Source organism: Bombina bombina, chromosome 3 (assembly GCF_027579735.1).
Source record: "Bombina bombina isolate aBomBom1 chromosome 3, aBomBom1.pri, whole genome shotgun sequence".
NCBI classification, from domain to species: Eukaryota; Metazoa; Chordata; class Amphibia; order Anura; family Bombinatoridae; genus Bombina; species Bombina bombina.
The window spans coordinates 743901977-743917399 of record NC_069501.1 but is presented as its reverse complement, the minus strand read 5'-3'; the positions used below and the strand labels follow the sequence as shown (position 1 = coordinate 743917399).

The window sequence follows — 15423 nt, the reverse complement described above, 5'->3', positions numbered from 1 at the left end:
CTTTTTATAGCAGGGAGAAAAGCAATCAGATGTAACTTTACTAGTTGGGCCACGATATGGCATCAGCCATGTAATTAACACAAAAACAAACCTTGTTGCTTTGCTTGCCGACTTTAGCCATGTTAATAGGATTGAGATGTTTACAGAAGATGAAATAACTGTCAGAGTTGAGCTCCATGTTTTAGATGTAAAAGTAAGTGTTTGTGTTTGTCTGCTAAATGTTTATATCTTTTTCCTGTATATAAATTTTTAATAAAAGATTCAGATTTTTTTTTTTATAACATGGAAATCATTTTTAATATATATATATATATATATATATATATATATATATATATATATATATATATATATATATATATATATATATATATATATATATATAAAAACACGGGTTAAGAAAAACTAAATTTATGTTTACCTGATAAAAAAAAATTATTTCCGGATATGGTGAGTCCACGACATCCTCAATTACTGTTGGGCATATCACTCCTGGCCAGCAGGAGGAGACAAAGAGCACTACAGCTAAGCTGTTAAGTATCATTCCCCTTCCCACAAACCCCAGTCATTCGACGGAAGATAAATGGAGAAAAAGGAGTAACACAGGGTGTAGAGGTGCCTGAGGTTTAGTAAAAAAAAACTGTCTTAAAATAAAGGGCGGGGCCGTGGACTCAGCATATCCGGAAAGAAAGAAATTTATCAGGTAAGCATAAAATGTGTTTTCTTTCCTAAGATATGGTGAGTCCTTGGCGTCCTCAATTACTGTTGGGAACCAATACCCACGCTAGAGGACACAGAGGACTAGGGAGGGACAAGACAGGTAGACCTAAATAGAAGGCACCACCACTTCAAGAACCTGTCTCCCAAAAGAAGCCGCAGCCGAGGGAAAAGTATAAAATTTGGAAAATTTAGAAAAAGTATGCAGAGAAGACCAAGTTGCAGCCTTGCAAATCTGTTCCACAGAAGCTTCATTTTTGAAAGCCCAAGAAGAAGAGACAACCCTAGTGGAATGAGCTGTAATTCTCTAAGGAGGCTGCTGACTAGCAGTTTAATAAGCCAAACGTATTATATTTCTCAACCAGAGAGAAAGAGAAGTAGCAGTAGCTTTCTGACCTTTTTTTGTTTCCCAGAGAAACAAACGAACAAGGAAGAAGACTGGAGAAAACCCTTAGTCATCTGTAGGTAGAAATTTAAAGCACGCACAACATCCAAATTGTGCAACAAATGTTCCTTTTGAGAAGAAGGATTAGGACATAGAGAAGGAACAACAATTTCCTGATTAATATTTCTATTCAAAACAACTTTAGGAAGGAAACCAAACTTAGTACAAAGAACCGCCCTATCAGAATGAAAAATAAGATAAGGCGGATCATACTGCAAAGCCGAGAGCTCAGAGATTCTCCTAGCAGAAGAAATAGCAATAAGAAACAACACCTTCCAAGATAACAACTTAATATCTATGGAATGCATCGGCTCAAACGGAGCCCGCTGCCAAACTTTAAGAACAAGGTTAAGACTCCAAGGAGGAGTAAAAGACTTAAACACAGGCCTGATTCTGATCAAAACCTGACAAAAAGACTGCATATCTGGCACGCCTGCTAGACGCTTATGAAGCAAAATAGATAATGCAGAAATCTGACCCTTCAGAGAACTGACTGACAAACCCTTCTCCAGACCTTCCTGGAGAAAGGACAAAATCCTAGGAATCCTGACGTTACTCCAATAGTAGCCCTTGGATTCACATCAACAAAGATATTTACACCATATCTTATGGTAAATCTTTATAGTCACAGGCTTGTGAGCTTGAACCAAAGTCTCAATGACCGACTCAGAGAAAATACGCTTAGGCAGAACTAAGCGTTCAATCTCCAAGCAGTCAGCTTCAGAGAAATGAGATTTGGATGAAGAAAGGGTCCTTGAATTAGAAGGTCCTTCCTCAGAGGCAGTCTTCAAGGTGGGATAGACGACATCTCCACTAAGTACGCATACCAGATCTGCGAGGCCACGTAGGGGCTATTAGAATCACTGATGCTCTCTCTTGTTTGAAATGAGCAATGACTAGTGGAAGGAGAGCAAGAGGAGGAAACAGGTATGCCAGCCTGAATTCCCAAGGAACCACCAGAGCATCTATCAGAATGGCCTGTGGATCCCTTGACCTTGAACTGTACCTTGGAAATGTGGCATTTTGCTGAGACGCCATCAGATCCAGTTCTGGCACCCCCCCATCTGAGGGTTAAACTGGAGAACACCTCTGGATGGAGTTCCCACTCCCCGGGATGAAAAGTCTGTCTGCTCAGAAAATCAGCTTCCCAGTTGTCCACTCCAGGAATGAGGATGGAAGATAGGCAATAATTGTGAGCTTCTGCCCACTTAATAATCTGAGCCACCTCCTTCATGGCTAAGAAACGCTCAGTTCCTCCTTGGTGATTGATGTAAGCCACTGAGGTTATGTTGCCTGACTAAAACCTGATAAAACGGGCTAAGGACATATGAGGCCAAGCCCTCAGTGCATTGTGAATCGCTCTCAACTCTAAGATGTTTATGGGGAGAGCAGACTCCTCTTGAGGTCAGAGTCCCTGTGCCTCTAACTAATTCCAAACTGCTCCCCAGCCCAGCAGACTGGCATCCGTGGTCACAATCACCCAGGAGGGTCTCCGAAAGCATGTGACCTGAGACAGATATTACTAAGAAAGCCACCAAGGGAGGGAATCTCTTGTCGCCCAATCTAGATTTATCCTCTGAGACAGAACCACATGGTCCATTCCATTGACTGAGCATGCATAACTGCAATGCTCTCAAATGGAATTGAGCAAAAAGGAATGATGTCCATGGAAGCAACCATCAGACCAATTACCTCCATACATTGAGCTACTGATGGTCGAACAGTAGACTGGAGAGAGAGGCAAGATGAAAGAATTTTGGATTTTCTGACCTCTGTCAGAAATATTTTCATCAAAAGGGAATCTATTATAGTTCCTAAGAAAACTACTCTTGTAGCTGGAACAAGGGAACTCTTTCCCAGATTCAGTTTCCAACTGTGGGAATGTAGAAAAGACAACAAAATCTTTGTATGAGAGTTTGCTTGTTGAAAAGATGGCGCCTAAACCAAGATGTCACCCAGGTATGGCAACACTGCAATACCCCAAGCCCTGACCACTGCCAAGAGAGCCCCCAGGACCTTTGAGAAAATTATGGGAGCTGTGGCAAGGCCAAATGAAAGAGCTACAAACTGAAAGTGTTTGTCTAGAAAAGCACATCTCAGAAACTTGTGATGATCCCTGTGAATGGGTACATGAAGGTACGCATCCTTTAGGTCTATGGTCGTCATGTCTCCATCTTGAAAGACATTTCAAATCCAGAATAGGTCGAAAAGTTCCCTCTTTTTTTTGGGAACTATGAACAGATTGGAAAAGAAACCTAGAACCTGTTCCTGAATTGGACCTGGAACATTCACTCCCAGGGAGGAAAGATCCTGAATACATTTCAAGAACGCCTCTCTCTTTATCTGGTCTACAGATAATCTTGAGAGGTGGAACCTGCCCCTGGGACGAAAGGTCTTGAATTCTAATCTGTAACCCTGAGATACTATGTCCACAGCCCAGGGATCTGGGACATCTCGAACTTATGCTTGGGATAAAAGAGAAAGTCTGCCCCCACTTGATCCACTCCCGGATCGGGGGCAAACCCTTCATGCTGATTTAGAGTCAGCTGCGGGTTTCTTTGGTTGCTTCCCCTTGTTCCAAGACTGACGGGGCTTCCAAGAAGGCTTGGACTGTTCCTGCTTGGCAGAGGAAGGGGAAGACTTACCCCTGAAGCTACGAAAGGAACGAAAATTACTCTGACTTCCTTTCGTTCTATTCTTCCTATCTTGTGGTAGAAAAGATCCTTTTCCCCTCATAATATCAGAAATAATTTCTGCTAAACCAGGAACAAACATTCGGCTAGATTACAAGTTGTGCGTTAGGGTAAAAAAGCAGCGTTAAGAGGTCCTAATGCTGCTTTTTTGTAAAGTCTTTTTTCTATGGGACTTCCATAGCGCTAATATTAGGAGTCTGTCCTGGGAGGCCAAAAAGTGAGCGGTACACTGTACCCTGTCAAGAGTCCTAACACATTTAAAAGTCAATAGTTAAGAGTTTTATGGTACAACGCTGTAACATAAAACTCATAACTAAAGTGCTAAAAAGTACACTAACACCCATAAACTACCTATTAACCCCTAAACTGAGGCCCTCCCGCATCGCAAACAGTATAATAAATTTTTTAACCCCTAATCTGCCGCTCCAGACACCGCCGCCACCTACATTATATGCATTAACCCCTAATCTGTTGCCCCAACATCGCTGACACCTACATACTATTTATTAACCCCTAATCTGCCACCCCCAATGTCGCCGCAACCTACCTACATTTATTAACCCCTAATCTGCCGCCCCCAACGTCAGCCAATAGGATTGAGCTTGCATTCTATTGGCTGTTCCAATCAGCCAATAGAATGCGAGCTCAATCCTATTGGCTGATTGGATCAGCCAATAGGATTGAACTTCAATCCTATTGGCTGAATGCATCAGCCAATAGGATTTTTTCTACCTTAATTCCGATTGGCTGCTTTAGTCGTCGGATGAAGAGGATGCACCGCGTCGGATGTCTTGAAGATGGACCCACTCCGCGCGGGATGGATGAAGATAGAAGATGCCGTCTGGATGAAGACTTCTGCCAGTTTGGAGGACAACTTCGCCCGGCTTGGATGAAGACTTCTCCTGCCTTCATTGAGGACTTCGGCCTGGCTTGGATGAAGACTTCTCCCGGTAAGTCGATCTTCAGGGGGTTAGTGTTAGGTTTTTTTAAGGGTGTTTTGGGTGGGTTTTATTTTTAGGTTAGGGTTTGGGCGGCAAAAGAGCTAACTGCCCTTTTAAGGGCAATGCCCATCCAAATGCCCTTTTCAGGGCAATGGGGAGCTTAGGTTTTTTAGATAGTATTTTATTTGGGGGGTTGGTTGTGTGGGTGGTGGGTTTTACTGTTGGGGGGTTGTTTGTATTTTTTTTACAGGTAAAAGAGCTGATTACTTTGGGGCAATGCCCCACAAAAGGCCCTTTTAAGGGCTATTGGTAGTTTAGTTTAGGCTAGGGCTTTTTTATTTGGGGGGGGGGCTTTTCTTATTTTAATAGTCCTATTAGATTAGGTGTAATTAGAGGTGTAATTAGTTTAAATATCTGTAATTTGTTTATTATTTTCCGTAATTTAGTGTTTGTTTTTTTTTGTACTTTAGCTAATTTTATTTAATTTAGGTAATTGTATTTAATTTAGTTAATTTATTTAATTATAATGTAGTGTTAGGTGTTATTGTAACTTAGGTTAGGTTTTATTTTACAGGTACATTTGTATTTATTTTAGCTAGGTAGTTATTAAATAGTTAACTATTCTACCTAGTTATAATAAATACAAACTTGCCTGTAAAATAAAAATAAACCTTAAGATAGCTACAATGTAACTATTAGTTATATTGTAGCTATCTTAGGGTTTATTTTACAGGTAAGTATTTAGTTTTAAATAGTAATAATTTAGTTAATGATAGTAATATTTATTTAGATTTAGTGTAATTATATTTAAGTTAGGGTGTGTTAGGGTTAGACTTAGGTTTAGGGGGTTAATAACTTTAATATAGTGGCAGCGACGTTGGGGGCAGCAGATTAGGGGTTAATAAATGTAGGTAGGTTGCGGCGACATTGGGGGCGGCAGATTAGGGGTTAATAAATATAATGTAGGTGTCGGCAATGTTGGGGGCAGCAGATTAGGGGTTCATAAGTATAATGTAGGTGGTGGAGGTGTCCGGAGCGGCATATTAAGGGTTAATAATATAATGTAGGTGTCTGCGATGTCGAGGGCGGCAGATTAGGGGTTAATAAGTGTAAGATTAGGGGTGTTTAGACTCGGGTTCATGTTAGGGTGTAGACATAAATTTTATTTCCCCATAGGAATCAATGGGGCTGAGTTGGGGCTGCGAGTTTTACTCTGCTTTTTTGCAGGTGTTAGACTTTTTCTCAGCCGGCTCTCCCCGTTGATTCCTATGGGGAAATCGTGCATGAGCACGTACGACCAGCTCACCGCTGACTTAAGCAGTGCTGGTATTGGAGTGCGGTAATAAGCAAAATTTTGCTCAACGCTCACTTATTGACTTTTAACGACGGGTTTCTGAAAACTCGTAATACCAGCGCTGCAGGTAAGTGAGCGGTGAGTGAAAACTGCTTGTTAGCACCGCACAGCCTCTAACGCAAAACTCGTAATCTAGGCCATTGTCTTCCCCTTGTAAGGGAGTGCAAAAAAGCTTGACCTTAGAGGAGACATCTGCTGACCAAGATTTCAGCCACAGAGCTCTGCAGCCTAGTACAGCGAAACCAGATGACTTGGCTCCCAGTATAATCACCTGCAAGATAGCATCACAAATAAAGGAATTAGCCATTTTAAGAGCTTTAATTCTGTCTTGGATCTCATCCAAAGGAGTCTCTACCTGTAGATAATCAGACAAGGCATCAAACCAGTAGGATGCATCACTTGTCACAGAGGCAATACATACTGCAGGTTGCCATAGGAGACCTTGATGAACATAAATTCTCTTTAAATAAACCTCCAGCTTCGTATCCATAGGATCTTCAAAAGAGCAGCTATCCTCAATAGGAATAGTAGTTCTCTTAGACAGTAGTAGAAATAGCCCCCTCTACCTTAGGAACTGAGTGCCATGGTTCCATTATGGAGTCAGTGACTGGAAACATCTTTTTAAAAATAGGAGACAGGGAAAAAGAAACCCCTAGCTAATCCCACTCCTGTGTGATAATATCCACAGCATGGTCTGGAACCAGAAAAACCTTCTTAGAGGAAGGAACCTCAAAGTAATTATTAAGTTTACTATCTTTCTTAGGATGGACAACAACAGGGGTGTCTGAGTTGTCCAACGTAGCCAAAACCTCCTTTAACAAAACACGAAGGTGTTCAAGCTTAAATCTGAAGGAAACTCCTTCAGCTTCAGACGAAGGAATTGCACTATCTGAATCTGAGATTTCACCCTCAGAAAGTCCTGACAAATCTTCCTCATCAGATTTAAGAGGAAGAGCCATCAGAGAAACTCTACTGGAATCAGAAACTCTGCTATCTGACTCCCTAAGTTTTCTCTTGCGTTTTCCCTTTAACCTAGGAAAGAAGCTAATGCTGCCGATACCTCTGAGGATACTTGAGCGGCAATCTCTGCCTTCAAATATACTCTAATAGTAGGTATAGAAGAACCGCAGGGCACTGCATGTGACGCTGTTGAGGCTTGGGACGTTACAGGAGAAGGCTGTGGTAATACCTGAACAGCATCATCCTGAGAGACATTGGGCTCAGCAATAAAAATATTTTCTTTACACTGTAAAGTCTTCTTAACACACGAGAAACAGAATTGCATAGGTGAAGCAATCTGAGCTTCTAAGCACAAAAGACAAGCATTCATCAGAGCCGGGTCTTGCTCCGTATCAGACATAATCCCAGCAAACTCACTTTGTCTAATTAATACAAAACACCAATTTTTGCAAGGGCACACTCCTTACGAACTTAGGTATATCCCCTCAGAAAAACACTGAAAAATTTGACCGATCGACTAAGCGCTCAAATGACCCAAAACTCAGGAAACCCCACACCTCAGTCTTTAGCTGAGGCGCCTACCTGCCACCAAAAAATCTGAATCAGTCTCCGAGGAGGATCGCAGTTCCTGGCAGCCGACACTGCTCTGTAAACTGAGCGAAGAAACATCACATGATTTGCCTAAAAACTACTGCGCCACAGAAAGGCGCGGAAATCCACTTCCTGAGTCTTCAGACTCTCCAGAAACAGCAGTTATGAAGCAGTGGTCACAAAGACCGCTGCTCCATAACCTGTCCGCCTGCTCTGAGCAGGCGGACACACATCGCCACAATACAATCCGATCAAGTACGATCGGGTTGATTGACACCCCCCTGCTGGCGGCCCATTGGCCGCGAGTCTGAAGGGGGCGGCGTTGCACCAGCAGCTCTTGTGAGCTGCTGGTGCAATGCTGAATACGTTGAGTGTGTTGCTCGCCGTATTCAGCGAGGTCTGGCGGACCTGATCCGCAGTGTCGGATCAGGTCCACCAGACCTTGATAAATATGCCCCATAGTCTCCCCACCTGGAAGAAAAAGGCACTTACCTGCCAATCCGCTGTCCGGCATGTAGACAGCTCCCTAGGTATGCAAGGACACAGTTCCTCACAGGGACCTGTAGAAAAGAAGGAACAAAGCAACCTACTCTGATCCTATATACAAGGGTAGCACCATCTTAGAAAAAAACAGTAAGGCCCACGTTACATGTTCCTAACTGCTTGAAAGCCATCACTACTCTTACTAAAGAGATTAACCTGGAATACGACTAAACCCAAAAACTTGCTTGTGGCGAAATCTAATTTCATCAGACACCAAAATCTTCACCTCCTCCATGTACGAAGGCAAAGATAATGACTGGGGTTTGTGGCAAGGGGAGTGATACTTAACAGCTTAGCTTTGGAGCTCTTTGCCTCCTTCTGCTAGCCAGGAGTGATATTCCCAACAGTAATTGAGGACGCCATTGACTCACCATATCTTAGGAAAGAAATATATACATGCACACACACACACAAACACGCATACACACACATATATATATATATATATATATATATATATATATATATAATTTTATGCCGCACTACAGTCCATTAAACAAAAGGTAAACATCACTCATTTAAAAACAATTCTCATCATGAGTAACGTTGCACGGTGGTGAAGTATAAATTGGATAAAAAACTGAAAAGAGCAAGTAAGACACTATATATATATATATATATATATATATATATATATATATATATATATATATATAAATAAATACATTAAATATATATATATATATGTGTGTGTGTGTGTATTTTTATATATATAAATATATATATTCATATATATATATATATATATATATATATATATATACAGTATATATATAAATATATATATATATATATATATATATATACTATATATATATATAAATATATATATATATATATATATATATATATATATACTGTGTGTACATATATATATATATATATATATATATATATACACATACAACCCCATAATGTATTTTGTATTTTCTTTTTAAACTGAAATCAGTATTTGGCAATGACACATTGCGCTCTTGTAATGAAATTATTGGAGTGACATTTTGAAGTCTTATGAATTAACCCCTTAACGACTGAGGACGTGCAGGGTACGTCCTCAGAAAAAAGGCAGTTAATGCCTGAGAACGTACCCTGCACGTCCTCAGTGTGGAAAGCAGCTGGAAGCGATCCTGCTCGCTTCCAGCTGCTTTCCGGTTATTGCAGTGATGCCTCGATATGGAGGCATCCTGCAATAACGTTTTTAAGTCATCCGGTGCAGAGAGAGCCACTCTGTGGCCCTCTCTGCACCGGAGATCGGTGGCTACCTGCGTTGGTGGGTGGGAGCCGGACCGGGAGGCGGGTGGCGGCCATCGATGGCCATGTGGATGTGAAGGGGGGCGGGATCGTGGGCGGGGGTGGCTGGGGGCGCGCACGGGCGCGCGCACGTGCACGGGAGGGTGGGGGCGGGCGCGTGCACGGGGAGGGAGCGGGTGGGAACCGCTACACTACAGAAAATGGGAAATAAAAAATATATCAAAAATAAAATTTTAAACAATAAGCAAGGTGGTGGGGGTTAGTCTGTGGGGGGTGGGGGAAGCTACACTACAGAAAAAAAACAAAAAAAACAAAAAAAAAGCATTTTTTATTGTAAACTGGGTACTGGCAGACAGCTGCCAGTACCCAAGATGGCCCCCAATAAGGCAGAGGGGAGGGTTAGAGAGCGGTTTTGGGGGGGATCAGGGAGGTTGGGGGCTAAGGGGGGGATCCTACACAGTAGCATATGTAAATATGCTAAAAAAAAAAATCATTTTTTTTTAAAAACCCTTTTATTTTAGTACTGGCAGACTTTCTGCCAGTACTTAAGATGGCGGGGACAATTGTGGGGTGGGGGAGGGAAGGGAGCTGTTTGGGAGGGATCAGGGGGTGGGATGTGTCAGATGGGAGGCTGATCTCTACACTAAAGCTAAAATTAACCCTGCAAGCTCACTACAAACTCCCTAATTAACCCTTTCACTGCTAGCCATAATACACGTGTGAGGCGCAACAGGATTTAGTGGCCTTCTAATTACCAGAAAGCAACGCCAAAGTCATATATGTCTGCTATTTCTGAACAAAGGGGATCCCAGACAAGCATTTACAACCATTTGTGCCATAATTGCATAAGCTGTTTGTAAATGATTTCAGTGAGAAACCTAAAATTGTGAAAAATTTTACGTTTTTTTTAATTTGATCGCATTTGGCGGTGAAATGGTGGCATGAAATATACCAAAATGTGCCTAGATCAATACTTGGGGTTGTCTACTACACTACACTAAAGCTAAAATTAACCCTACAAGCTCCCTAAAAGCTCCCTAATTAACCCCTTAACTGCTGGGCATGATACACTTGTAGTGCGCAGTGGCATTTAGCGGCCTTCTAATTACCAAAAAGCAACGCCAAAGCCATATATGTGTGCTATTTCTGAACAAAGGGGATCCCAGAGAAGAATTTACAACCATTTATGCCATAATTGCACAAGCTGTTTGTAAATGATTTCAGTGAGAAACCTAAAGTTTGTGAAAAAATTTGTGAAAAAGTGAACAATTTTTTGTATTTGATCGCATTTGGCGGTGAAATGGTGGTATGAAATATACCAAAATTGGCCTAGATCAATACTTTGGGATGTCTACAAAAAAAAAATATATACATGTCAAGGGATATTCAGGGATTCCTGAAAGATATCAGTGTTCTAATGTAACTAGCGCTAATTTTGGAAAAAAATGGTTTGGAAATAGCAAAGTGCTACTTATATTTATGGCCCTATAACTTGCAAAAAAAGCAAAGAACATGTAAACATTGGGTATTTCTAAACTCAGGACAAAATTTAGAAACTATTTAGCATGGGTGTTTTTTGGTGGTTTTAGATATGTAACAGATTTTGGGGGTCAAAGTTAGAAAAAGTGTGTTTTTTTCCATTTTTCCTCATATTTTATCATTTTTTTATAGTAAATTATAAGATATGATGAAAATAATGGTATCTTTAGAAAGTCCATTTAATGGCGAGAAAAACGGTATATAATATGTGTGGGTACAGTAAATGAGTAAGAAGAAAATTACAGCTAAACACAAACACCGCAAAAATGTAAAAATAGCCTTGGTCCCAAACGGACAGAAAATGGAAAAGTGCTCTGGTCACTAAGGGGTTAAATATGATTGTTGTACTTCTCTATGCAAACAGAAATTAGATTAAATTGTGGAATTAAATAAATTGCCACTGGATTCTATAGAGCTATGAGTTACTCCACTATAAAGTTATTTGGCATCATGGTACATGCAATCATCTGTCAAGCAGCAGCTTACAAATTTCTTGATAAACCCCTTTTAATAATTTACTTTTCTCATATTTATTACTTATTGTAGTCAGTTAAGCTTCTAATGCATTACATTTCAAATTGAAAACATTAATAAATAAATTACACATAAACCTTCTGTGCCTACCTTTACTATCATTTATTTCTTTTTCAGCCTATAACTTTACTTATGGAATCATCAGATGCTATGAATCTAGCCTGTTTAACAGCGGGATATTATCGGCTACTAGTGGATTCAAGACGTTCAATTTTTAATGTGTCTAACAACAAGAATACAGCAAGCAGAGAAATTGGTACAATATTCATGATTCACTTTTTAGAAAGATATAGTATTATGCTATAGTAAATAAAATACCTATAAAAAGCACCAGAGGATGTAGGATACCAATATATATTGTGTAATGTTTTATTTGTTTCTTGTTAGCAAAATTAATAACTAAATGTTATCTGTCACTAATGTACTATTTTGACTTTTGTCAAAGGAAATGAAATCCGAGGGAAGCATGGATATCATGAATATGACTGGAATTACTTACCAAAATCAACTATCTATGCTTTTGAGGAAAATCAAGATGCTCAACAAATATTTACAGACTTGAAACAGAGAAATTCAGATGGTATAGATAGTTCTTTATGTCTCAAAGACCATCAACATTTATATATAGAGACAACATTTAATTCAGGAGAACTTGATCAGCAGCTAACCAAACAATGTGCTCACATAGATTTAGAGAATAGTCTAAATGTGAGCCAGCCATCATTATTGTCAATCTCAGGATTGGAACAAAATAAGGCAGCCCAAGACTCACCTAGGAGTGCAAAAGTGTCTTTTATATTTGGAGACCACAACTTGGATACAATAAATCCTCAGACACTAGGCTATGAAAGACTGATGGATGAGAGCCCGGAAATGTTGGACAAAGAAAATGTAATTTACTTAAATAATGCCAACGATATAAAAGACATAGATCTTTCATCGGATACTGATAGTATCCACTTTGCTGCTAATGCTGTTTATGCAAATATATCTGATGTTAAAATTTTTGGTAACACAGAAGGATTAGAAGAACCTTTGTTACATGATATATGTTATTCTGAAACTACAGATTATGTTGAGGATGAAGATGAAGCCAGCTGTGAGGAGGACATCATGGTCCCAGAAGAAAGTGGAGCAGATATTCTCAGCATTTCAGGATCAAATGATGATATTATTGACCTGACATCACTTCCACCCCCTGAAGGAGATGATAATGAAGATGATTTTTTGTTGCATTCCTTAAATATGGCTATTGCTGCTCCTCCACCTGGATTTAGAGATAGTTCTGATGAAGAGGACTGCCCCAATCAGTCTGCATCATACAGTGATAAAAGTGGAACAGTTATTGGTATGAAAAATGATGATATCCCTGTATCTCTAATTGATGCAGTCCCAACAAACACAAATGAAAAGAGTGATACAATCCTGGAAGAGGTGGTTACAGCAGATCTCAACACACTGCAAGATTTGTCTATCTCAGAAGAAAGCCATACGGATGATAACTCAGGTTCTTTCACCATTGTTACTTTTATCCATTAAGTTTTCTACCATTTCATCCCTATGAATCATCGTATTTTTTGTGTTTTGTTTTACCATACATCATGTATAACCCATCCATCAATTTATGTTTTGGACATACTTTTATGGGGGTTTTATATAAAAAAAATGTTATCAAACCATTCAGTAGCTGTTAGCATGAAAGGGTTATAATTAAATTGGAGTAGTGCAATAAAGTTCAATTTTAATTAATATGCTCCTCTTTTTGTGGTATACAGGTGTAACTATACTGAGAGCTTATAGCCCTGAATCATCCTCTGATTCTGGTAATGAAACTAATTCTTCTGAAATGACAGAAAGTTCAGAACTAGCAACCGCACAAAAACAATCAGAACATCTTGCGCGTGCAATTTTGCCTATTGGTGAAGGATTTACATCCATGATAGAAGAACAGACTGAGTTTTCAACTATAAGAAATCAAACAGAAAGTATCTCTGTAAAATCCACATCTTCCTTAATGAACCGACAAGCTGCAGAAATACAATCAAAAGCCGTGCCTTCAAAACCAATCATTCACTCAGATAACATTGAAATGGAACCAGAGACTATGGAGACAAAATCTGTTACAGAGTATTTTAATAAGATGCACATGGGGTCATTAGTTTATTCATGTAAAAGGAAAAATAAATTATCTGATGCGGAAATAAAAACCCATTTTGATGTAAATGTTGCAATCAAGAAACAGGGAAGTAAACGACCAGATGATGGCGATTCCACAGCAAAATTTGAAACACATTCTGCGAAAGACTGTCAATTTCTATCCAATTATAATTTAGAAAGAACTGCTTTTCGTAAAGACAATCAAAGGTGGTATAATACTGTTGACAAAGGGGCAGTTGAAAAACTATCATCAGATGGAGCACATGTTAAGACGTTGCCAAGACTTTCTGGTGCTGGTAAAATTGAAGCTGATACCAAGGAAGTTGTAAATTCTGAAGCTATATTTTCAGTGAAAGATGATTTATTTATCTCTAATGCAAATTTTATTTCTTCTGCTTCCAAAGAAAATGTTGGCACTGAAAATATTGATGTTGCTGTGGAAAATATGTGTAAGCTTGAGTCTGATCCAAGTATTACTAGAATTTGTGAGTACCACATGACCAAAATCATGCCATCTTTTCAAAGTGAAGGACAATTTTCCCTTCAAAGTTCTCAATGTTCTTCCTTGGATGCAGGATGTAGCACTGGCAGCAGTTCATGTGCAACCCCTGTTGAGTCTCCTTTGTGTACCTCGGATGTTAAACATATTCTGACTGATGCATCAGTAAAAAGTGGAGGCTATAATGCTCAAGATGAAAGACCTTCCATGCTTCCAAATCATGGAACATCAAATACAGAACTGCAACAACAAACTGAATCTGCTTGCCACAGAATAATTGTTCCTGGTATGCACACAACCATGAATGCAGAACCATTGTTTGGTACTTTGAGAGATGGATGCCACAGAATTTCAAAAATTAAAGAAACCACAGGTACATCACTATGTGATTTAAGATGTGTGCACCATAGTTGGGTCTTATTTCTAAAACATTCTTAAAATTGTATAGTGGAAGGTTGTTTTAAAAAGTCATAGCATACTGTATTCAATACATGCTAGAATATATGATGTTGTGGAATATACTTGAAAAGGGAAGGGATAATGTTAAAAATACTCTTGATGAAATCACACTGTGTAACTTGAGTTAAATATTAAGGGCCAGATTACAAGTGGTGCACTAACAGTTATGCATAAGTAAAAAGGGGTTTATCATGGGTGTTGGCACACATAAGGTTTAGTGCTCGTATTGCAAGTTAAAAGTGAATGCAAATGTTTAAGCACAATCATGATTTACACTCGAATGATTACCGCGCCCTCAGAGCTCTGGCTAACTGTTTTGTGAAACAAAAAAGTTGAACAAAACACATCAAAACTACATTATAAAGTACAGTTATAGTATGTACTTACTGTAAATATGTCACATGCCAATGTTCTGCACACAGCAGTATATATTCTATGTATTTTTAATATATATATATATATATATATATATATATATATATATATATATATATATATATATGTATATATCCATACCTATATATAATCATACATATATATACAGTAGGTATAGATATATATATATATATTTACAAAATGCCATATATATATATATATATATATATATATATATATATATAGATATATGTATTTAAGAATAAATAGAACATATTCTGCTATGTGAACATTAGAATTTGAAATATTCGTATTTTAATGTCGGGATAGCACACTTGAGAATATGCAAACAGATTTACACGCAA

The 15423-nt window shown here is 39.0% G+C and overlaps 1 protein-coding gene across 1 annotated transcript in view; it reads left to right on the top strand.

Annotated features, from left to right (window-relative positions):
- The window catches only part of FRMPD4 (FERM and PDZ domain containing 4), a gene marked incomplete at its 5' end in the record, with an annotated part of 552900 nt that overhangs the window by 458088 nt on the left and 79389 nt on the right, over positions 1-15423 (top strand). Inside the window, 4 exons of the mRNA XM_053707589.1 lie at positions 11-193; positions 11686-11824; positions 12014-13075; positions 13344-14597. Of these exons, the coding sequence (XP_053563564.1) occupies positions 11-193; positions 11686-11824; positions 12014-13075; positions 13344-14597 (2638 nt within the window). The remainder of the gene's footprint in view (positions 1-10; positions 194-11685; positions 11825-12013; positions 13076-13343; positions 14598-15423) is intronic.